Source organism: Aethina tumida, chromosome 1 (assembly GCF_024364675.1).
Source record: "Aethina tumida isolate Nest 87 chromosome 1, icAetTumi1.1, whole genome shotgun sequence".
Classification (NCBI taxonomy): domain Eukaryota; kingdom Metazoa; phylum Arthropoda; class Insecta; order Coleoptera; family Nitidulidae; genus Aethina; species Aethina tumida.
Genome location: NC_065435.1, coordinates 74,568,879 through 74,590,737, shown reverse-complemented (window position 1 = coordinate 74,590,737; position 21,859 = coordinate 74,568,879). Strand labels below are relative to the sequence as shown.

At 35.0% G+C, this 21,859-nt stretch overlaps 6 protein-coding genes across 9 annotated transcripts in view; 4 read left to right on the top strand and 2 right to left on the bottom strand.

Annotated features, from left to right (window-relative positions):
- The window catches only part of LOC109603900 (uncharacterized), a 207,846-nt gene extending 204,088 nt beyond the window's left edge, over positions 1–3,758 (top strand). For 2 of the 3 annotated variants that reach the window (XM_020020403.2, XM_020020411.2), the window contains 5 exons: positions 1,224–1,426; positions 1,491–1,848; positions 1,906–2,116; positions 2,170–2,395; positions 2,457–3,758. In XM_020020403.2, the coding sequence (XP_019875962.1) occupies positions 1,224–1,426; positions 1,491–1,848; positions 1,906–2,116; positions 2,170–2,395; positions 2,457–3,614 (2,156 nt within the window). In that variant the 3' untranslated portion in view covers positions 3,615–3,758. Of the gene's footprint in view, positions 1–1,223; positions 1,427–1,490; positions 2,117–2,169; positions 2,396–2,456 lie in introns of all 3 variants that reach the window. The other variant, XM_049962601.1, reaches the window with a different exon arrangement.
- A 1,791-nt stretch (positions 3,759–5,549) lies between these two features.
- On the top strand, positions 5,550–6,618 carry LOC109603020 (kallikrein-13-like). The gene has a single exon (XM_049970614.1). It carries the CDS (start codon positions 5,572–5,574, stop codon positions 6,586–6,588), a length of 1,017 nt encoding a protein of 338 aa, XP_049826571.1. The 5' UTR covers positions 5,550–5,571; the 3' UTR covers positions 6,589–6,618.
- A 3,886-nt stretch (positions 6,619–10,504) lies between these two features.
- LOC109603317 (PEST proteolytic signal-containing nuclear protein) lies at positions 10,505–11,312 on the top strand. Its single transcript, XM_020019798.2, has 3 exons — positions 10,505–10,638; positions 10,758–11,049; positions 11,100–11,312. The coding sequence occupies exons 1-3, from the start codon at positions 10,599–10,601 to the stop codon at positions 11,221–11,223; spliced, it is 456 nt and encodes a 151-aa protein (XP_019875357.1). The 5' UTR covers positions 10,505–10,598; the 3' UTR covers positions 11,224–11,312.
- A 28-nt stretch (positions 11,313–11,340) lies between these two features.
- Positions 11,341–12,147, bottom strand: LOC109603328 (40S ribosomal protein S26). The gene is made up of 3 exons (XM_020019808.2): positions 11,997–12,147; positions 11,617–11,794; positions 11,341–11,559 (listed from the first exon to the last, which is right to left on the bottom strand). The coding sequence occupies exons 1-3, from the start codon at positions 11,997–11,999 to the stop codon at positions 11,390–11,392; spliced, it is 351 nt and encodes a 116-aa protein (XP_019875367.1). The 5' UTR covers positions 12,000–12,147; the 3' UTR covers positions 11,341–11,389.
- Positions 12,148–15,888: 3,741 nt separating this feature from the next.
- LOC109604310 (5-methylcytosine rRNA methyltransferase NSUN4) lies at positions 15,889–17,661 on the bottom strand. The gene is made up of 4 exons (XM_020020837.2): positions 17,433–17,661; positions 16,424–17,383; positions 16,110–16,366; positions 15,889–16,048 (listed from the first exon to the last, which is right to left on the bottom strand). Exons 1-4 carry the CDS (start codon positions 17,511–17,513, stop codon positions 15,904–15,906), a joined length of 1,443 nt encoding a protein of 480 aa, XP_019876396.1. The 5' UTR covers positions 17,514–17,661; the 3' UTR covers positions 15,889–15,903.
- A 119-nt stretch (positions 17,662–17,780) lies between these two features.
- Positions 17,781–21,389, top strand: LOC109604325 (uncharacterized). 2 transcript variants are annotated; one of them, XM_020020853.2, is made up of 6 exons: positions 17,781–19,410; positions 19,595–19,733; positions 19,785–20,030; positions 20,086–20,405; positions 20,456–20,734; positions 20,792–21,389. In XM_020020853.2, exons 1-6 carry the CDS (start codon positions 18,293–18,295, stop codon positions 20,850–20,852), a joined length of 2,163 nt encoding a protein of 720 aa, XP_019876412.2. In that variant the 5' UTR covers positions 17,781–18,292; the 3' UTR covers positions 20,853–21,389. The 2 variants fall into 2 exon arrangements, with proteins under 2 accessions (XP_019876412.2, XP_019876405.2); XM_020020846.2 differs by having other exon boundaries at positions 17,786–19,410; positions 20,080–20,405.
- Positions 21,390–21,859: the final 470 nt, after the last annotated feature.

Here is a 21,859-nt window from a genome sequence, read left to right as displayed (position 1 = left end):
CGCCACGCCACGTGCCGTTTAATCGGCCGCTCATTTCATTAGCGATTGTGCATCGGGGGTGCATATATTGCGTTAAGTGAATCGATTATAGATCGGGCTGATGAAGTTTGCAATTAAATTCCCCGGATGATGGAAGACGGCGACACGACGCCGCTTTCAATTGCGATGGAACGACGGCGGAGCGTGTGATTCAATTTTTCACGAGGAACGCCTGCGATTTATCCGGCACCTGAAAATTCAAACAAACAGATAAAGTTGCAAAGTCCAATTTGGACTTGAGCCTCGCTACAATCAAACAAAAGTCCCCACCGTACATTTTTCCTTCTCTCGAAGTTCGCCGCTTGTTATTCCGGATTATGATAATGCGAGAGACTGCGCCCGGGTTTCCCGTATCTGGAGACTGCCGTTCGCTCCCGACTATCGATAAGGATTATATTGCTCCTTCGACGGGGAAGACCTGCTTTGTCGTGCGCGCCCTCCTCTATTTTTTACTCCGGCGTGACAATGATTGCGGGTAATAAAATCTCTGCAAGAGGACGCGATAAGTTCGATCGCGGCAGGATTCCGATCGGATAACAACTTTATACTGGATTCCCAAAATTGAGATTGTCATTGAGACATTAAAAAAATATAAGCCGGATTTATAGAAACGCATTTGTAACGACTGCCGGTTTCATCATGGGACACAAACTGCGCACAACAAACGTCGATAATGTGTCTTGGTGGCTCGTAAATATCTGGCGGATTGTGCCGTAAACAAACTCGAAAAACAAAGTATGAATTGTCCCGTGAGTAATATATTTCCATAGTCGTAGCGCGCCAACCGTCTGAAATAACTCGTAAAACTTCCAAAATAAAACAACCACAAAGGACCTTTAGATAAATGTATGCTGCTTAGTTATCGATAAATTGTTCGAAATAATAAAAAAACAAATGTTGAGATGCGACTCACATTATTCCCCGAAGCGAAAATTGTAATTAAATCGGAATTATTAAACAGATACTGAAAGTTTGAGGTCGCGGGAGTTCGACTCTGTCCCGGGCCACCATCCGAATTATTCAGTTCGCATGGAAAACTAATTTACTAAATGGATTAACCCGGAATTTATTATTCGAACTCGGGACCTCGATCCTTGCAAACAGTTAAATGTTTTAATTTCCCCCTCTGAATTCGCATAATTGAGAATAGAAACCGAGTATATGTTTCTTCATGTTTGTTCCAGACTGTTTACATCTGCAACTGTACAGGGACTCCAAGGACAGATACAAGCAAGGTCAGACCAAGGCCTCGCTGTCGTTGGAACACTTCCTGGGATTGGAGACTGGTTTTACATTAGATAAGGAATCAAACACGGTAGCCATTTTGTGCCAAGACTTGGTCGTCGTACTCGCTTTCGACAATCGCGAACGATTGATGCAATGGCAGGTAAATAATATCTCTAACTTCCCCAACCACCAGAAACTCTCTTCAATTTTACTTTCTGTTTTAGGTGAAACTGAGCACTCACCTGAGCGACGGCCCACATTTTCTGGTGCTCGTTTCTTCGGCACCGGCAAAGTCAAGGTTGCCACCAGGTCCGGCACGTCTTCATGTTCAAGAACGAGGTTTTTGCCTGACCACTGGCGTACCTCCCAGAGTCGCCGGACAATGGCTTATCAGTAATCTAAGACGGTATGGAGTGGTGGAGGGCAAGTTCTGCTTCGAGGGCGGCTCCAGGTGCATGAAGGGTGAAGGTCTATATATTCTACTCACGGATCAAGGCGAGGAAATTACTTCTACACTGAAGGTCGCTGCTACTGGACAATTGCATGCTTCCAGAAGGAGACCTGTCTCCAGGAATATGTCAGGTAACATCACAAATGTAAACCGCGTTAAAATATACGCTAACACAGACGTTTTTACAGTTATGGATAGTCCAAGACGTCCAGCGTTGAGGACAACAGGTGGCGTGGCTTTGGAACTGAGTGAGGCCAGTTTAAATTCCAGAGCCGATTCTCCATACACAGACTTGGAGAGCAACTATGGATGCGGTGACAGCATATCAAATGATGGATGGAACGGTCCATCAATTGAACGATGCATGAGTTGCATTAGTAAACTAGGAGCCATGTCAAGGTAAAATAGCATATCTAATACTGAACCTAGAAAATAACAATGTTTGGTTTTAGGTCTTCCACTGCTACAGTAACAATTGGGGCACCCTGTTGGGAACACACTTGCGACAGACATTCAATCAGTAGTAGTTCTGACAGCAGCGGTTGGAGTCAGGCTGTTACCAAACCACCGGCCAGACCGCCAAAACCACCGTCGGCTTCTCCGTCTCCCAAAAAACCTGCCGTTCCTCCACCGTCCACTTATGACAACTATGACGTACCCAAAATACCATACCCAGTGGTAATACATATTTTAATTTAACAAGTTTTCTAGTTTAATAACGTTATATTTTGCTTTCCAGGAGCCGAAGGCTGAAGAGTTATACGATACACCAAGAAAATTAAAGGAGTGCATGACCGGTTACGGCTTCGACACGATTCAAAAAGCTTGTGGTTGTGTAGTTAGATTGAGACAACCAGAGCCAGAACGCCCTTGCGTCTGTCAACGTCTGATGTCCTGCTGGTCAGCTACAGATGACGTGCATGCAGTCTACGCTACCGTCGATTACAGCAAAAAAGCTCATAGAAATCAACCGACTGCCACTGCCAATAATTATGCCAATATAACACCGATCAATCCATCGAATCAGACCACAACGACGGCTCCTGCACCGTCCAACAATTACGAGAACATGGAGTTTGCTCAAACATTGCAGCTGTACGAAAACAGCAAGGAGATACAGGAGAAAGCCAAGCAGTTGTGTCACAAATGCGGACACGCTCAAGACGACTATTTGATGATGGAACCGTCAAACAAGCCTACACAACCACATCCAGGGTACATACCCATGTCGCCAGCCGTAAAGCAACGATTGGGCAAAGTTTTGTCCAACAGCAATCCCAATTTGGGTCCGGCTTTAGACAGATCTAACAAACCGTCTGGTTCAGCTATGTTGCACGCTAATGTATACCAAAGGAGGCAAATATTGGACTCCACTGACAACTTAGACTTGCTCAAACGCAGAAGGTCCAACTCGGCCGATTCATCGACAAGCAGATGCGAACCAGAGCCAGAACCGGAACCAGAGTCGTCTCCGTGCCACTGCGCCCAATCGATCGCCGTCCGTCGCTCGTCTTCAGTCCCATGCAAATCAAACCGCGACTCTTCCAGCTCCAACGACTCGGGCGTTTTCGAACTGCCCCGCAGAACCACAATCTGTCCCGCCAACATAACTCTACCACGTCGTTCCAAATCGTCGGATCCGCTCAGGGACCTGAGCTTCCAGTTCAACAAGGCTGATGGCAAGTCGGCCAGTGCCGAGGCTGAAGTGCCGGTTTGTCCTTCGGGATCCACCAGCAGTGGCACCTCTGACATGTCGGATTACTTCGAGACGTTGAGCCTGAGCTCGCACAGTTCCAGCGATGCTCCACCGCCCAGTTGCACGCTCAGGCCGCGTTCAGGCAACGAATACCTGAGTCTGCAGAGACTCATCGCTCCCGTTCCTGAGGAGCGGCACTAAACTAGTCTATTTAGGAAGCAATAATATATATATAAATATATATAATAGCATCTAGTACAATACATACTACTTATTATTAATTATGTCTGTAATCATTTTCTGTATAAAAGTAATTTACTTTATAAAATAAATTATTCACGAGGATTCCCGTTTTATTTCATAATTTTCCTTCCATTTTTCAGCAATTTTCTGAAGCAGTTAATAGCGTTGGTCGCTGTATTTGATCAACCTAAATTTTCGTGAATATCAAGCATGAGATTGAGTAATTACCCCGTTATTTGCAATTTCACTACAATTGTGCAAACGTTACATAAAAAGCAAAAAGGTTAATGGGCTTTTCGAAACTCATCAGCTTTTTCTGTGAGAAATTTAAAAAAAGTGCCACGGACATTACATGAAATCCAACCTTGACTTTGCACTTGACATTTATCAAAGAAATCTCTACTAGATTTATTAATGCAAATCTTGCAACATTTCTCCGAAATAAACGATTTTCCAAGAACCGACACAATTGAAAATAAATCCATGATTAAGCCGAGCAATTTAATAGTTTGTAACAGGGTCATTAGATCACACTCACACAAATTGAGTAATAGCCATCAATTTTGCATTTGTGTCACCGGATTATTAGTCTAATCGTTGATTCACCGGTCAATACCGGTTTGTTGACATAAAAAAAAATAATAACAAACACAATCCAGTGCAGCATTAAGCAACGGCACTGCGTTTTTGTATCGATATGCAAATTCCAGCGATGAAAAAACTTTCACACTTTCGGTTTTCAGTGTTTGTAAACACGGATTCGTCAACGAATTGCCATTTTTGTATGCTAGCTCGTTTCCGGGAGAAAATTATTCGGTTATTGCATTCCTGATGATTCAAAAACTTATTTTCCCCTATTCACTAAATAAAATTTTAATAATCGTTAAATGAAACCATAACGTTCAAAGATCATGCAATTTTCTCATTCAGGGAAACATTTTAAACAGTTTCTTCTTTAAATTTAAAAAGGTTTTAGATTTCAATCCCTCTCAATTTTGATGTTAATTTTTAAAGAAATTTTTCAATTTTTATTATGTTAGTAACACGGTTACCGTACTTTTTAATTTGACCTTTTTGTAATTGAATAAAACTTTCTATCAGCAATTATTCTACATTTTAAGTAATTCTCAGAATCAATCCTCTTTTTTCTATGTCACGTCTCCACGCTGTCTAGGACTAAAACGAAAGTAAAATGAGTGACACTTCTAAAAAATTTGTTAATTACAAGCGATAAAAAAACAAGACAAAATTTTTTTTGCGTGGAATGTTGAATACGACTGAAAACCTGTCCAACTGCAAGAAAGTGATGCTACATTACGTAAGTGTACGAAAACACTTTCGCACACCACTTTCAATTATCGAGAGCACGCTGTTCGATTTTTTCGGATTTATGAATTTTACCGAAATCTCAATCGGTGACATTTACAAAACAGTTTGTTTACAAAATAGTCTAGATGTGCCATTGAACTTTTTTATTAACAAAAATGACTAGATTTAAATAATAGAAAGTGTGAATGTTTGGAATTTTTATGAGACTTTTAACACGATGCCCAAATTTTATTAGCAAATTACGCAGTTAAAATTATAAAAAAATCAAATTAGTTGTATCAATTTAATTTAATTTTATTTTTAATAAAATGTGTAACTATAACCAACAAATTATTTGTTTTAAAGTAAAGTGGTGCAAATTGAGATATCTCTGACAACTGCATCCGGAAACAAGTGGTGCAGTGCATGTGGCCAGTACTTTCGTCCGTTCAACCTTCTCTTTTATTTCGATTGGATCCGAATGCATCTGGTGTCTGGGCCGCGCGACTCCACCGATGGAAAGTGTCTCCGAGGGCCAAGGTGAATCCGAACTGTGTCGCTGCGCTGCGCCGCGCAACCCATGACATAACTGACGCGGCAAAAACGGATGTGCATGCTGCATCTGTACTGTTCCGCCGCCAAAAAATGGGTAAAACTTCGACGGCGGTGGAGTAGTGGGCGAGAGATGGATAAAACCGGTGCAACCAGCGGGTGTCCGTCGAATGTGGCGAGCGTCGCGTGCGTGACCATGTCTGATCTTCTCTTCGTCGTGCTCTGCACCTTCCTGTTTCAAGCGGACGGTTTCTTGCTCGGCAGAAGCGGCGGCTTTCCGAAGTTCCCAACGGACACATGTGGCTCCAGGTCCGTCCATTGGCATCCGGAACGGGAACCGAGGGTTGTAGGTGGTGAAGAGCCACCCTACGGCGCGATACCATGGCAAGTCGAATTGAGAATCGGCAACGGTCACCATTGTGGCGGCGCCTTAATCAGCAGACGGTTGGTTTTAACCGCCGCCCATTGTATGGCGGATGGTCTGACTGTGGTGGCCGGCGCGCACGGGCCTCCTGGTTCGACCCCATACGAACAGACCGTCAAGGTGGAGAAACTGATCCCGCATCCGGACTTTCGCAAGCTGGGACCGTATAGTCACGACATCGCTGTGCTTTTGTTGGCATCTCCTGGCGTCAAACTCAACAGGTTGGTGAGACCAGCATGTTTCGCTTATGAATCTCCACCGCCCGGAACGTGGTGTGAAGTCTCGGGTTGGGGTGCAAGCGATCCTTTGGCTCCTGATCGTCTGTCACCTGTTTTAAAATCGGCAGCCGTTCCTCTTTTGTCACTGGACACTTGTCGCAAAGATGGAATCTACGGGGGTCGTCAACAGCCCATTCTAGACTCTATGCTTTGTGCAGGCCATTTAAGAGGAGGAATTGATGCATGCGGTGGTGATTCTGGAGGTCCATTGGTTTGTGAAAAAGATGGACGTCATGAACTGGCAGGTATCGTTTCATGGGGTGATGGATGTGCCAAAAAGGATAGACCTGGTGTTTATACCAGGGTTTCTAGCTTTTTGCCATGGATCAGGGAATGTGCTCAGGATTTAGGAGTAGATTATGACTTCTAAGTTCTAGATTTAGTTTATATTTTTTATACATTTATATTAAATGTGCTTTAATATTATTATTGTTACCTATGGTATTTACTACAAAATTTACTGTTGTGAAATATTGTTAATTTATGAAAACGTTATTTATTTTTATCAATTTTCAAATAAACATATATAATTAATATTTTTTTATTTATTCACTTGTCCTGTCCAATAATTTTATATTTTGGTGAATGCGCCGGTTAAAAATTGTAAATCATAAATTAAGATAGGTAAGCAATGTTACAGTTTTTTTATTACGAAAACACAATTATTACTCAAATCGATGCAATTATTGATGGCCGTTTAATAATTACTCGAAGGTGATTTTATAACTATTAGAAAAAAAAAACGTAAACAAAGAACCTGCATGATTATATATTTTCCTGATTCAGGTCAAGGTAAATTTGAATGAGACGTTTATTTATTCAATAAATATATGATGTATTTTTGTATACGTATTTTATGTATCAAAATATAATTGTTTTCTTAATGATAAAAAAGAAATTCCATAAATTGTAAAAGCATTGAAAAAATTATTAATAAAAGAGAATAATGATATTTACACGAAATTGCTTACTATATTGTATTATATATTTATAATTTTTGAGCAAAAAATTATTAAAATAAATATGAAACAAATACTAGAACTGTAAAAGACATGTAATATCCAGTGGCGGCTCATAAGGTATAAGGCACATTATGAGTCCTGTCTCAATGAAGTTCGCCCAACTAACAAAACCAGTTTTTTGAAGAAATTTAGTATGTTACAGGAAAATTTATTAAAATCAGCACAGTTTATATTGGAAACGTTTATTTGTTTTTGGTCTAATAAATTATATTTTTAAAACAAGTGTTTTTACTAATTTACTCCACTTCGTTTAGATTGTCACGAATATTTTTCAGATTTTAATGGGTTTTCTTAAAATTAATTTTGCATACATAATTATAAAAAAAGTCGTAAAATCATAGAAAATTTATTTAAAAATATTCTTAATGTAATCTATACGTTACTTGTTTTTAACATAACGGATTTCATTTCGAATCATCATCAAGTGCCAGGGTGTTGTCGCACAGTTGGTTCGTAGTTTAAATGATTGGATCTCTTTATGTAGAACTATTTAATAAAATATTCTTAATTAAAAGTTTTAATAAATTACCCCTACGTGTAATCTTAGAGAATTGTAAGCCTGTTTGTTCTTCTTATTCATGTATTTTCAATATTAATAAATTTAGTTAATGAATTGACTTTTACATTATTGAAAATATTTGTAAGTACAATGGTTTTTCCTTATGCAAACAATATCGGAATTGTAATTGTATTGAAATAATATATTGTATTTTATTTTGAATTGCATTAAGGTTTTTTAGATCAAGTTCATTATTATTTAGATTAGGGTTTCTTATAGTAAAACTCTTAAATTAGTTTGGCAACAATGTCTTTAGTTCATCTGATTGGTTGAAGAAGGATCGTTGTTGGAGACATTCTGATTCTTAAGTCTTAAGTCACCACCTAATTCATCTCCTTCCTAGAATCCGAGTAAAAATTATCTAATATTTCGGTTTGGTGAAAGATGTGAATATTGAGTGTAATACATCACATTAGTTGAAGAAGATCTGTACAAAGAAAACAAAGGTTAGTGATATAGAAATTAATTGTTGAATGAAAATTGTATAGTCTAACATCATCGATATCTTGTGTAAAATAAATCGCTCCCTTTATCCTGTTGTAACGAGTCTTTCAAAAAGACTTTCGTTTTACCGATTTAACATCTATTTAATTGAATTATCATCGGTAACCCGTTACACTCGCAATATGTAGCCTGGTATTATCCTGGTGGAAAATAGAATTTGGGCTCATATTGGTTAAATAAGATAACACAATGGATAAAACTATGTTGTCGCGAAATCGAACTGCATTCAAAGTGGTTTCGATTAAAAAGATGTCGGTTCATTCGCCAGTATTAATTCCTCCTAATATCGATGAACTTCCTCCAAAATTCATGACCTCACGAGCATGTTGTAGCCGTGCTTGGTTTCCAGGTTCTCTCCAGATACATATCCTTCCAAAATCTGGGTGGTAGCAAAATCTTGACTCACCAGAAAAGACAATACGGCTTCAATCATCAGGACCACAATTAAGATGTTCATGTGCCCAAGCTAAACGAGCAAAGCGATTATCAGGGAGCAATCGAGGTGCCCTTAAAGGTCCATTCTGAAATAGACCTTGCTCTTGGACACGTGGGTTCTAAGAAGCTCCTGCCTTAGCTCGAAAGCTGCTATTTCCGGGTGTCTCCGAGCTTTCAAAAGCAAAATGAGAACTTGTATCTGGGTGATAATCCTACTATTATCATTATACTCATTGTAACGTCTCCACAATCTGCTTATAACACTCACAGATGTGTCCATTTAACGAGCCATTTTACGTTCTGATGATCCACCTTCTATCATCACAATTGTTCTTAATTTTTGTTTGTCACTTAGATGGTGCCTTTTCATAATAATAAAAGTATTTTTATAAAAATTTGATGAAATTGGGTTAATAACACAAGATATACTAAATTGCACCGTTTAATGAGTACCCAGAAACACGATATATAGTAAAAAAACATTATTTTTTTGCATTAAAAAATGTGTTATAGAGTGATTTCTTTTATATTTAGTTATGTTAGTTATTAATTCATAAATTAAATTACTTTTTAATTTAATTTAATTCAATTTTTCTGGGTATTCCCTAAACACGTTGACTCTGTATATATCTAAATATGTTTATTATTCTTACATGTACAGTCGCATATTAAAAAAAATGTTAAAATGTTTGCTTAACATGAAGTAAGTTCACAAATTTCATGTTTTGAAAAAAATAAAAACTATAATATATTTATTTACACATAATTAACAACATACAATTCGAAGATCAGTGCTTTTATGCCAAATATCTTCACTACCCTTTGAAAATAATCCGATAGGAATTTGACGGTTTAATTCTTTAACAACAAACATTTTATCATAATTATTTAAGCTGGACACATTTATTTAGTAAAAAATCCACCACGTCAACAGTATTTCTTATGTTAATAAATCATAATAAAAAGAAAGTATAGTACTAAAAACCTTTTTATAACTGAATCAACCAAAACACACACACACGATAAAGTAATTTTTGATAAATCGACAATGTTCGGCATTTCGTTTGTCGTTATTTGAAGGTATCTCATTGGCTAGAGGCACGCCTCAGCTCCCCTACCAACAGCTCAATCTTAAAGCATATGCGCAAATAATGGAATCAAACGAATTGGCGCGAAGAGGCACAGGAGTGAAATGCCTTTGGACAGCTTGCGCACAAAATGTTTATTGAATTTAATGTAAATCTGATATAGCATGTTTAATTGTCGGTTTTACAACATACAACCTATCTTTGTTTAAATATTAAGTTACAATCTGTTTTAAAAATAAAAACATAAAAAACTATTTTTAAATATTAACGTTATCAGTAAAATCATTTTCGTAAGTGAAGCACTGCCTCACCTGCCTCATCTGAATAGTCACTGTTAATATCAAGTTGATATTATCAACAACGTCGCAAGATTTTGTTAATTACACAAGAAAATATATTAATATAACGCAGATTATGCTAGATCCCATTTCTCTTGAACGCTTAGTTTAAGCTAATTACACAGACCAGAATACAACGCATATCTAGCCACAGTATGGTATATATGTTGTTTTTAAACAAACGTATACAGCAGAAAACGTATACCGATTGAATTATTGTAAGATACCGGCAACATTTTAAAATTCATTGTGGTACCCTCTTGTGACGAATAGCTTAAATAGTAGTTTATGTGAATTTGTAAGAATGTAGAATTCTACAACTGAATTGTTATTGAAAATTGACAGTTGGAGTTGGATGCGGTGCATTCATTGATTTCTCACCCGAGAAAACCTAATTTCCCACAGTGAAAAACAGCAGTTTCCACATAAGGAAAATGAGCCAACGCCACCGAGAGGATCGTTCTTCATCGCACGGTAATAAATATGAACCATTTTAATCTAACTACACTTAACACAACTTGTATTAGCAAATTTTGATGCATGACATGACCCAAACTCCAATTAAAACCTTTAAATTTGTCAGTGTTTATTAGGCACATCGAAATGTCGGCGGGACAGAAGCCGGAGCAGGAGCAGATCGCCGCAACAAATAAAAGATGAAATCAAAAAGGAACCGGAAGAAAACGAGAGAAGACCCGAAAACGTAGGACTGGGAGCGAAAAATAGACTGAAAAGCATGGGTATTCAAATGAAGTTGAACTCCATGAAAATGAACAACCCCAACAAACCTAAACTCACGGTCGCTTCGGCGTTTAACAATGACAGCGATGATGAACCAGAGCAAATGCCTCCCGAGGCCAGGATGAGGATGAGGAACATTGGCAGGTTGGTGTTTCAAATTTAAATGTTTGTGCGGATAAATTGTTTACTTTTAGGGACACTCCGACGTCGTCCGGACCAAACACATTTGGAAAGACCAAACAAGGCTTCTCGGACATCAAAAAAGTGTTTGAGAAAAATATGAAAGAAGCGATGAACAGCGCACTCGCTGATGATTAAATAATTATCTTAGTGAATGTGATTTATATTTAATAGTTGCAATAATTATTTATTGAAAATTTTATTATAAATAAAATGTTTTTGAATCACTTGATATTCTTTTCAAATAAGAGGCAGTTATTATAAAGTATGTTGTTTATTACTTAAGATTACACAAAGTAACAATTTACTTTCTCTGGGCCTGTTGTGCCCTGTTGTTGTCGCGACCTGGGAAGTTACGCTGTGGTGGAGTCCTGATCCTCCTATCCTTTTTGCTTCTGTTGCGGACAACTTTGCTGTGGATAGCACAAGACACGCAGTAATGCAATTTTGCATACAACTTGGGCAAAACGTAGTCTAAAAACAACAAAATTTTAATTAAGGCAATATTCAGGATTTAAATTTAACACTTACGGTCGTAAACGGCGGCTTCAGTAATGTCCCGTACGGCGGCGGCTTCCACAATGTTGCGGATGACAAACTTTTTGATAGCCTTGTCTTTCGGCACACATCTAGCACAATTGGTGCAACGGACTGGTTTCACATGACCACGTCCGTGCTTAGAACGGCCCCCATTACGCCTTTTGCAAGTCTGTAAATTTAATACAAATTGGTAAACATTTTTGCCACATGGTGACAGTTCTAGGTTATGCCAAAACAATTTTTAAATTTTCCTATTTAATAAGCAATTTAGTGGTTAAACTTGTGAAATTACTTAGAAAAATGTTAAGATAGTGGAAATAGAAGACATAAAACACTTAATAACAAATATATAACAGAAAAAACTGACTCACCATTTTCTGCTGTTCGTTCCACTACACAACGGAAATAAAGAAAGAGCGACTGGTTTGAATGGTAACTTTACACTTTTAGCTTGGCGCCACTGGCGGAAGTTTTAGAGTGGGAATTTCAAATCGCACGTGACAATCATACTTTTTTAACACGAGTTATGTATATAATTTAATGAATATTTATAACTTATCTAACAAAATTATTAAAAGTAAAGGTGAAAATGCTTAATTAAATAAAAATTAAAGTTTTATAATATAAATTAAAAGGTAACAAAATAAACAAGAAAACAAGAAATAATAATAAAGAACATATAATAACTTTAACAAATTAAACAAATAAAAAAATGTCGACATTTTTAAAGAATACAGTTTTCCGAAAGTTCACTCAGAGAAATCGGTATATGTAAAATACGACAATGCATTGTAATAATTGATTTTTTTTATGAATTCATTCGATTTTCTGATTTTTCAAAAATTTTGAAAAATATAATATTTAATTGTGTTAAAATTATTTTTAATAAAATATATAAATGATTAAATTTAATATAAGAATTTTTTTTTAATTTTCTATTCAATATACCATCTGACTATTGCCGATATGAATTTATCCCAAGTGTTGTTTATTACGTATGTACTACAAATAATTTTCAACTGCAAATATCACATCAAAATATTATACTCACTATAAAACATATCGACACATATATTAAAATCCTTGACAAATAGCCTAACAGTACACTGAGTTGCCTAACTTTACATTAACAAATAATTAATCTTATAATCTTTTCAAATATGACATTTAGAAGGCATTGAGTAGAAGATACTTTTTTCAAATCAATAAGATTTTATTAGAAAAAGCCAGAAAAGAAATTATTGTCATTCTGGAGAACCATTGTTCTATTATCACTATAGAAAATACACTTTATCATTTTATATTCACTTATTTTATATTAAAATTTGTTATTTTATAAAAATAAAAATATGACATATGATTTCATAAATATTTTTCCACATTTCTGCGTCCCTTGGTTGTTTTATATTGAGCCTATATTGAGTGAATGATGTGTTAATACATCAATTCGATGATGAATCTAATTCTGTTTACCTTGGACATACAACTAAATGTATGTTTAATTTCAGTTAATTATCAATGCATTTAAATTAATTATCAATGCATTAAATAAAATTGCCTCATCACAATCTTAAAATCCTTTCAAACAATACGTTACTGTTAAAAACAATTACATTTTATTACAAAAAGCCAGTGAAGAAAATTCTTTATCATCAACATTCAGAAGAACCACTACTCTATATCAGTTTATAGAGATAACAATTTGTCATCACCAACAGTATTGAGTGAAGTTAATATGAATAATTTTATCAGTATTTGTTGATAATTTTATTATTTTTATTTAGTCTATTTTATTATTATATCAAAATTAAATATGTTATATAAATAGAAATACGATTAATTTTATTTCATGAATATTTCGGGCATGAAAATAGTAAATAATCATTCATTTATTTTAACATTTTTCATTTAGTAACCAAATATATTTTATCGATGCTCTCGCGTGCTTTGGTCGTTTTATATAACCAAATGTCTGTTTTGGATAAAATTGTATCATCAGCATCTTTATACTTTTCCTTCAGTACTAAATATTTTTTTTTATCATAATTGAGTCCATGTTGAGTTAATGATACAATTCACTTTACCTTGGACGTCTAACTAAATGCATATTTGATTTCACCAATAAATCATCAATTAATACAAATTTTACAGTGACATACATATAAATTTACAAATATTTGGATAAAATTGTCTCATCACGATCTTCGTATTTTTCCTTCAGTAACTAAATAGCTTTTTTATCATCACTGAGAGTTTATGTTGAGTATTAGCTACATGGTGAATTTAATTCACCTCACCTTGGGCATATAACTAAATGCATATTTGATTTCACCAATAAATCATCAATCAATTCAAATTGATTTCAGTGATATACATATATATTACTCGGGCAATGTTATCTCATTACAATCTTTGCATTTTTCATTCAGTAACCAAATATCTTTTTTATCGTCACTAAGTGTATGAGTTCTTACAATCAACTCAATGGTGATTCCAATTCAATTCATCTTGGACATATAACTAAATGCATATTTAGTTTCACCAATAAATCATTAATCAATTCAAATTGATTTCAGTGATATACTTATATATTAACAAATACTTGGGCAAAGTTATCTCATTACAATCTATGCATTTTTCATTTAGTAATCAAATATTTTTATATCGTCACTACGTGTGAGTTCTTACAATCAACTCAATGGTGATTCCAATTCAGTTCATCTTGGACATATAACTAAATGCATATTTGATTTCACCAATAAATCATCAATTAATTCAAATTGATTTCACAGTGACGTTCACATAAATTAAGAAATATTTGGATAAAATTGTCTCATCACGATCTTGGTATTTTTCCTCCAGCTTTTCTATCATCACTGAGTCTATGTTGTGTATTGACTAGATGGTGAATTTAATTCACTTCACATTGAATATACAACTAAATACTTATTTGATTTCACCAATAAATTATCAATCAATTTAAATTGATTTCAGTGACATACATATATACTAACAAATAATTTGGCAAAATTGTCTCATTACAATCTTTGCATTTTTCATTCAGAAACCAAATATCTTTTATCTTCACTAAGTGTACGAATTATTACAATCAAATCAATGGTGATTCCAGTTCAATTCATCTTGGACATATAATGCATATTTGATATTTGTTAATGTATATGTATATATATATCACTGTGAAATCAATTTGAATTCATTGGTGATTTGTTAGTGAAAATTGGACAAAATGTTGTCATCACAATCTTTGCATTTTTTATTCAGTAACCAAATATATAACAAAATGCATATTTAATTTCACCATTAAATCATCAATCAATTCAAATTGATTTCAGTGACATACATATATACTAACAAATAATTGGATAAAATTGTCTCTTTACAATTTTTGCACTTTTCATTCAGTAACCAAATATCTTTTATCTTTACTAAGTGTACAAGTTATTACAATCAAATCAATCGTGATTCCAGTTCAATTCATCTTGGACATATAATGCATATTTGATATTTGTTAATGTATATGTATATCACTGTGAAATCAATTTGAATTCATTGGTGATTTGTTAGTGAAAATTGGACAAAATGTTGTCATCACAATCTTTGCATTTTTTATTCAGTAACCAAATATATAACAAAAGGCATATTTAATTTCACCATTAAATCATCAATCAATTCAAATTGATTTCAGTGACATACATATATACTAACAAATAATTAGGCAAAATTGTCTCTTTACAATCTTTGCATTTTTCATTCAGTAACCAAATATCTTTTATCTTCACTAAGTGTATGAGTTATTACAATCAAATCAATGGTGATTCCAGTTCAATTCATCTTGGACATAATATGCATATTTGATATTTGTTAATGTATATGTATATCACTGTGAAATTAATTTGAATTCATTGGTGACTTGTTAGTGAAAATTGGACAAAATGTTGTCATCACAATCTTTGCAATTTTTATTCAGTAACGAAATATCTTTTTATCACCATTGAGTCCATGTTCAGTCAATGATGAATTAATATCATCAACTTGATGGTGAATCCAATTCAGTTCACCTTGGACTTTCAACTATGTGTATATTTGATTTCACTAACAAATCAGTGCATTCACATTCATTTCATAGTGATGTCAAAATCGTTATTTGGAATAATTATAGGTACATTTTGACAATTATGAGAATATTTTCATACTTACAAACAATTAAAATTAGTGGAAAAGAAAAAAGTTAATGAAAACAAATTTTGCTTAATTAAACTATTTTATCCTTTGCATTTTACAAAAGTACATTGGTCCAAAATTCTTTTCAACATTTGGGATTACTAAATGTCCATACTTCAACAAATCCTTTCTTGCAAAACTGAAGAGATTTCTTGCTTGCAATAAAGCTGGAGATAAATCCCTATAACAAAAAAATAATAATATAAAAACCAACAGATATATTATAGAAACTGTTTGTTTACTTTACTACTATTTCAAATTTTGTTTCCTCCCAAATTTTTTTTAATGCCATGTGAACAACTCCATCATTCTGAATAGGACTTAATGAACAAGTTGAATAGACAACTATTCCTCCTTTGTTAATTATTTTTAGAGCATTTACTAACAATTCACATTGTAATTCTGGAAGTTTTAGTCTTTCTTTTATTCTACTTGGCTTAAAAATGTTGTTATCATTTTCTTTTAATGAATGTCTATCAGTTGTACATGGAACATCCACCTAAAACATTTTTATTAATTAATTATTTTGAAAAGATATAATAAAAACTATGCTTACTAGAATCCTATCAAAATTTTCATTTGTAATAAACCTCCCATCATGATTAGTGAGTTTGATCTTCCCTGTTTTCAACCATATCTCATTAAAATCATATAAAAACTGCCTGTAAACATTTTCAATTCTGTTAACTCTGCTTCTAGAAACATCATTCGAAACAACCTTATCAGGGTACAAACTCTGTAGGCACAATAAACTTTTACCACCTGGTGCTGCACACATGTCTAAAATACTTAATCCTGGTTTCAAATCTAGGGCCAATATGGGTAAAACTGAAGCACCATCCATTAAATAATAATTCAAGACTCCAGTTTTTCCTTTTAAGGAAGGTTTGAAGTCTTCTTCAGACATGTAACAATAGACATTAAGTTTTTGGGGGAAATGTAAATCAAATTCGCGTTCAACATTTACAGTAAATTTCGATGAATCATCATACAGTTTGTAATGGGAAGATTCTGGTATGAAATCTTCTCTGCCTTTTATTTTTGTGGCTGGCACAAATTCGTGTAAAATTTCTGTTGATAAAGCATTTTGTGTATCTATTAATCTTCTATTGTCAAGTTCTGCACTACCCAAGCTACTTTCCAATGAGAATTTTTTAGCTGAAAATTCTTCTTTCTCATGTTCATTCTCTTGTGATTGAACATTTTTATCCATTTGTTTTTCCATTCTAAAAATTTCATTTAATGCATTATTACGTTTGGATTGCTTAGCTTCTTCCCTAATGTAATCTTTTTCCAACTCAAATATCCTCCGAACATTTATTGCACCATCCATTTCGAAGGTATTACATGTGTCTTCGTCGTCCGCATAATTGTTTACAATAGCCACGTATTTTTGTTTGCCCAACAGTCCTTCTCGGATCCTTTCCCATGTTTTTTTGCCAAACACTTGTTTATAAAAGTCGTCGAAATGTTCCAATGCCTTGTCTACTGGGTGGATTTTTTTACGTACAACCGACTAAAATTTAAAATTAATTTTGAATTCTTCCATATTTCACTTTACCTACCCAATGATCTGGAGCGTGCTTATATCGTATAGTATGTTTAAAATGTTTAGAAATTTGTTTTAGAATGCTATAGGAAAACATTTTTTAAACCTAACCTAAAATTTTGGGCGATTCAAAATAGAAGTCAGAATGGATACTCGTGATTGGTTAATAGATGAGTTGAAATTGATTGGTTGAATAATGCGGATAGTTTAAATTTTTTAACAATCGTCCTAATTACACTCGAATATTCAATGTCAATAACAATAATACGATTGGTTAATTTCTGCGGCAAGTTCAAATTTGATTATTCGTTATATAAAACTTTTGTTATAAAAAACGTTGAGTGCAATAAAATTACTGGCTCAGTCATTGTGTTATTTTTAGAAGCCTTTGTTAATTGGTACAAACAAAACAGTTGAAATAATAATTTCATGTGTAGTTTCCTACTGAAAACTGCGCGATCTCGCCGTTTCCTTGCACATTTTCCTCGTTCGGAAAATCCGAGGGTGCCGGAAACTTACACGTGCCCACCCTATTGCCGTCTTTGTCGTGTCACCTGGCACAGTATTCTCCATTCGTGCGGAGGGTTTGTCCGGGATGAATCACCAATTCCCAGGGTCTACAAATTCTAATGTTATTGATTGTCGAAATGTTTGAAAATATCTCGTAATTGTTGTATCAATCGCGTTCGTTTTGTTTACTTGGTTACCAAAACGATTTAATTATGAGTTCGACGATCACTTAAAACAATCGGTGGTGGCTTAGTTGTGCGGTGCAGTGAATAAAAAGTCAATAAGGCAAGATGTTTTAGAAGGGATTTTATGTGGGACTCGTTCGTGGGATAAAAAACAGGGCAGCATGGATGGTTTATGTAAAAAATGGGTGAGGCAAGAGGACCTAGTTTGGATGCAGTGAGGGCTTTACATCAGACAGTTGTAGCACTTCGAGCCGCCTTAGAACAGAGTAAAACTGAAATTTTAGAATTAAAGAGTAAAGCTTGGCCATCTGATGCTATTGAGGAAACATTAAGAGCCTTGACTTTGGAGAATCATGTGCTGAGAAGAAAACTGTTGGAGAAAAACAGTGAACATATACAAGAGGAAGTTGTCAGAACTGTTCAAAAAGAACTAGTTATTGAGAATGTTCCACAGTTAAAAAATGAGGAAGTTGGTCAAGAAATAGTCACAGAACAGGTGAAACATAAGAAAGTTACGATTGTCTCACCTAAAGCAAGTCCAAAACATAAACATAATATTGAGACTAAAGTATTGATTAGAACTGAGAGTAGAAGCCCTAGGAAAAACTCCAGATCCTTGGAAAGTCTCACAATATTAAAACCTCCAACTAGTTCTGGTAAACTAACATTCTCTAAAACTGTAAGTTTCTCAAACATATCATCAGTTACTAGAGAATTAACTTATTTCAACCACAACAATATGGACACTGACAAACAAGCCAACAATGTTCAAAGTCCAACTAATGAGGATAATGAAGAAGTAGATGATATTGAATTAATTTTCACAACTGATGACACAAAAGAACAAGACTTCAAAGAACAACTGGTTTCTATAGATGCTGGCGAATCTAATGTGGAACAAGCACAGTTGTTACAGTGTCCAGTTAGTGAGCTAGACTTAGATGTTTCTGATAGAGAATTAGATGATGATGTTTTTAATGATAATTTTGAAAATGAGAACCAAGAAAATTCTAACTTTCAGTCATTCGACTTGAAGCGAGATAATTCTCAATTATACAATTCTAAATCTGACAATTCAATTAATCACGAGGAAAAGAGCCTGAAAAGTTACTATTCCTATCAAGATTCCAGTTTTGAAAACAAATCATTAGAAAAAGACGAAAGCTTTGATAGATTTGAAGAAAAAGTTCGGATCGTTGAGACTGACATTTCCAAATGTGGGATTCATGACGTTGAATATGTTGGCGGTAGAAGAAACACGTGTCCTAATCCCATTCAATACAGGCCTCTACTTCACAGGTAAAATACATTTTTAAATATACACTTTTATTAAAATAAATTTTTCTTGTTTGATCGGCCATATATTTTGTAGTATATATTATTTATAGTATATTTGTTTTATTAATAATGTAATCTCGTAAAAACAAAAATTGAGAAAACTAAATAACATACAGTTTCATTCATTGTGTTTTGTCAATTCAAGGGAGGCTTTGGCTAGAGGAAAGAAAGCCAGACCAATTTTGACGCACTCAAACGCGGCTAGAAAAGAATCAGGCGCCCAGACTGACATTTCAGCCCTTCCTAGTTCCTCTTGGAGGTCAGAAAGCAGTTTGGCTAATAAGGTACTAATATCTTTATTTGCCTACATTTCTATAACTTAAAAATTTTAACAGGCCCGTATGGGTGAGACCTTCACGACTCTACCTTCAAAATTCCCATTGCCTGGTTCTCGACTGCGACTTTCCGAAAAAACCGTAGAAGCACGTCGCGTTTTATTATCAGACATCGGATTCACAAGCATGGTACCGGAATTATCAAGATCCGCTGATCATTTATGTCCGGACAATCTCAAACCCCCGACTACAACAACTTACGGACAATTCTTGCGCACCACCGACTTGTATTCACCAGGATACACCGTAAGGCCCATTAATTTCCTACAATATTGGTTTGTTAATCGTTTTAAAGTCACAGAAGTTTACCTGGACGGCTGCAACCGCGACGCCAAGTGACGGCAGCCAATCTCACTCGAGATACAGCAGCATGTTCCCATTATCGCCACCCGCACCTTCCAGAAGATGTTCAGCACCCGTTTCCCCATCCAGAAGGACCGTCTTGAAACAGGCCCCCTCCAAAGTGCGTTTCGCCAACGGTTCCCTTCCGGAGTTACGTAGCGACTGGACATTAGGGGCGGACAGTGGCGATTCCACCGATAGTCTCGTCGAAGAAGCCGAGAATTATTTAAGAAGGTCTATTGATTGCATCATGACAGGACGCGACGTTCCAACTTACAGGTTATATTCTAATTAAATCTTGATTTGTACTTAAAAATACATTTTTACAGCGAAAACAAAAAAGGTGTTCCCAGAAGGGCATCAGCTCCAGAACCATCTGGAGACAACGTTCCGCCGCAAGGTTGGCAGCCGTTCTTGCCGAGAATCCCTAGGGATTTGAGACCAGATCACTGGGTCAAAGTTATAACTCAGGAAGGAAGGGTTAGAGGAGGAAGGGTCAGGTATGTGGGTCCAGTGGCCTCGCAACCTGACCAGTTCGTTGGCGTTCAATTGAGCACTCCGGACGGGTATTGTGATGGTAGTCACACTTCCAGGCGCTATTTTCAATGGTAAAATCATTAATTTGATTTGTTTTTAATGGTTATTTTATCTTTTGATTTTTATAGTGAGCCGTATCATGGAATTTTTGTCCCGTTTAAGAAGGTGATAATGGGTTGGAGACCGTAGGGTTCCTCTAGTCGGTACTTAGCCTAAAATGTGCCACAAAATAATACACAAACAGGTGCAGAACATGCCATTAATCATACTATATACGATTAAATCTCGTTGAAGTGCCTCTCTCTCTACTTTGAATTATTTCCCTGACTTTTGCCGTGGACTTTATAGTTTGGCCTGTTTTGTACCTGGATTGTTTTAATTTATTGTATTTAATAAACAAAAAAAAAAAATGCAAAGGCTTAATTATAGATTAACGTGACGCGGTGCGGGTTTACTTGTCCATTTTCTGAGTTAAATATCGTTTACAAAGTTTACCAAAAAGGCTTCCTGGAACAGATTAAACTCGTTTCGCTGGCGATGGATTTAATTGTAGGATTTTGCGGGAGTTTTTCTTCTAAAAATGTCACCGACGTAATTTAGTTTTCCGTCCATTTTAATTAGTTCAACTTTCTTATTAAAATTGCGTTTTAAGTCGGTGGTGTTTTTTGAGTCCTGCGAATTGTTATATTACCATTTAGAGATAATATATATAATGTTAAAGCATTAGTACCTATGTGTTAATTAATTACGTAAAAAACAAAGATAATTATGGAATACTGTGATGAAAATGACCAAAGATTATGTTATTGCTAACAAGAAGATGGCCTATGAAATGGTTTTACTTTTTGAAATTATCTAATTTTTTATATACTCATATTTTTCTGCACGTATATAAATGAGGTTTTCTAGTCAGATTAAGTAATTCGTTTTTAGTTATCTCACTTTCTCAGAGACGCAACAAATATAATTATTATTATATACCCCGAAATTGCTACTACTTGTATTTTTGTCTATAGCAAATATAATAAAATGCATGTTACAGTATTATATGTACAACAAATAAAATTTGTTTGTTACTTTTTCGTCGGAACTGAATGATTACAGGGCATACCTTTAAAACCAATAAATAAACTACATATCTGTCAACAAAGTTGCTTTATTTCCACCAGTACATTTTATTTTAAAACATAAAAAGT

What these genes read in the sequence shown, in the direction of transcription:
- LOC109603317 (XM_020019798.2), top strand. Translation starts at nt 10,599, where the DNA reads ATGAGCCAACGCCACCGAGAGGATCGTTCTTCATCGCACG. An exon ending in GGATCGTTCTTCATCGCACG is followed by an intron (nt 10,639 to 10,757) that starts GTAATAAATATG and finishes AGTGTTTATTAG; the next exon opens with GCACATCGAAATGTCGGCGG. An exon ending in AGGATGAGGAACATTGGCAG is followed by an intron (nt 11,050 to 11,099) that starts GTTGGTGTTTCA and finishes GTTTACTTTTAG; the next exon opens with GGACACTCCGACGTCGTCCG.
- LOC109603328 (XM_020019808.2), bottom strand. An exon ending in TGAAGCCGCCGTTTACGACC is followed by an intron (nt 11,560 to 11,616) that starts GTAAGTGTTAAA and finishes TGTTGTTTTTAG; the next exon opens with ACTACGTTTTGCCCAAGTTG.
- LOC109604325 (XM_020020846.2), top strand. Translation starts at nt 18,293, where the DNA reads ATGGGTGAGGCAAGAGGACCTAGTTTGGATGCAGTGAGGGCTTTACAT. An exon ending in AAAGCAGTTTGGCTAATAAG is followed by an intron (nt 19,734 to 19,784) that starts GTACTAATATCT and finishes AAATTTTAACAG; the next exon opens with GCCCGTATGGGTGAGACCTT. An exon ending in TGTATTCACCAGGATACACC is followed by an intron (nt 20,031 to 20,079) that starts GTAAGGCCCATT and finishes ATCGTTTTAAAG; the next exon opens with TCACAGAAGTTTACCTGGAC.
- LOC109604310 (XM_020020837.2), bottom strand. Translation starts at nt 17,513, where the DNA reads ATGTTTTCCTATAGCATTCTAAAACAAATTTCTAAACATTTTAAACAT. An exon ending in AGCACGCTCCAGATCATTGG is followed by an intron (nt 17,384 to 17,432) that starts GTAGGTAAAGTG and finishes TTTAAATTTTAG; the next exon opens with TCGGTTGTACGTAAAAAAAT. An exon ending in AAAATTTTGATAGGATTCTA is followed by an intron (nt 16,367 to 16,423) that starts GTAAGCATAGTT and finishes AAAATGTTTTAG; the next exon opens with GTGGATGTTCCATGTACAAC.
- LOC109603020 (XM_049970614.1), top strand. Translation starts at nt 5,572, where the DNA reads ATGTGCATGCTGCATCTGTACTGTTCCGCCGCCAAAAAATGGGTAAAA.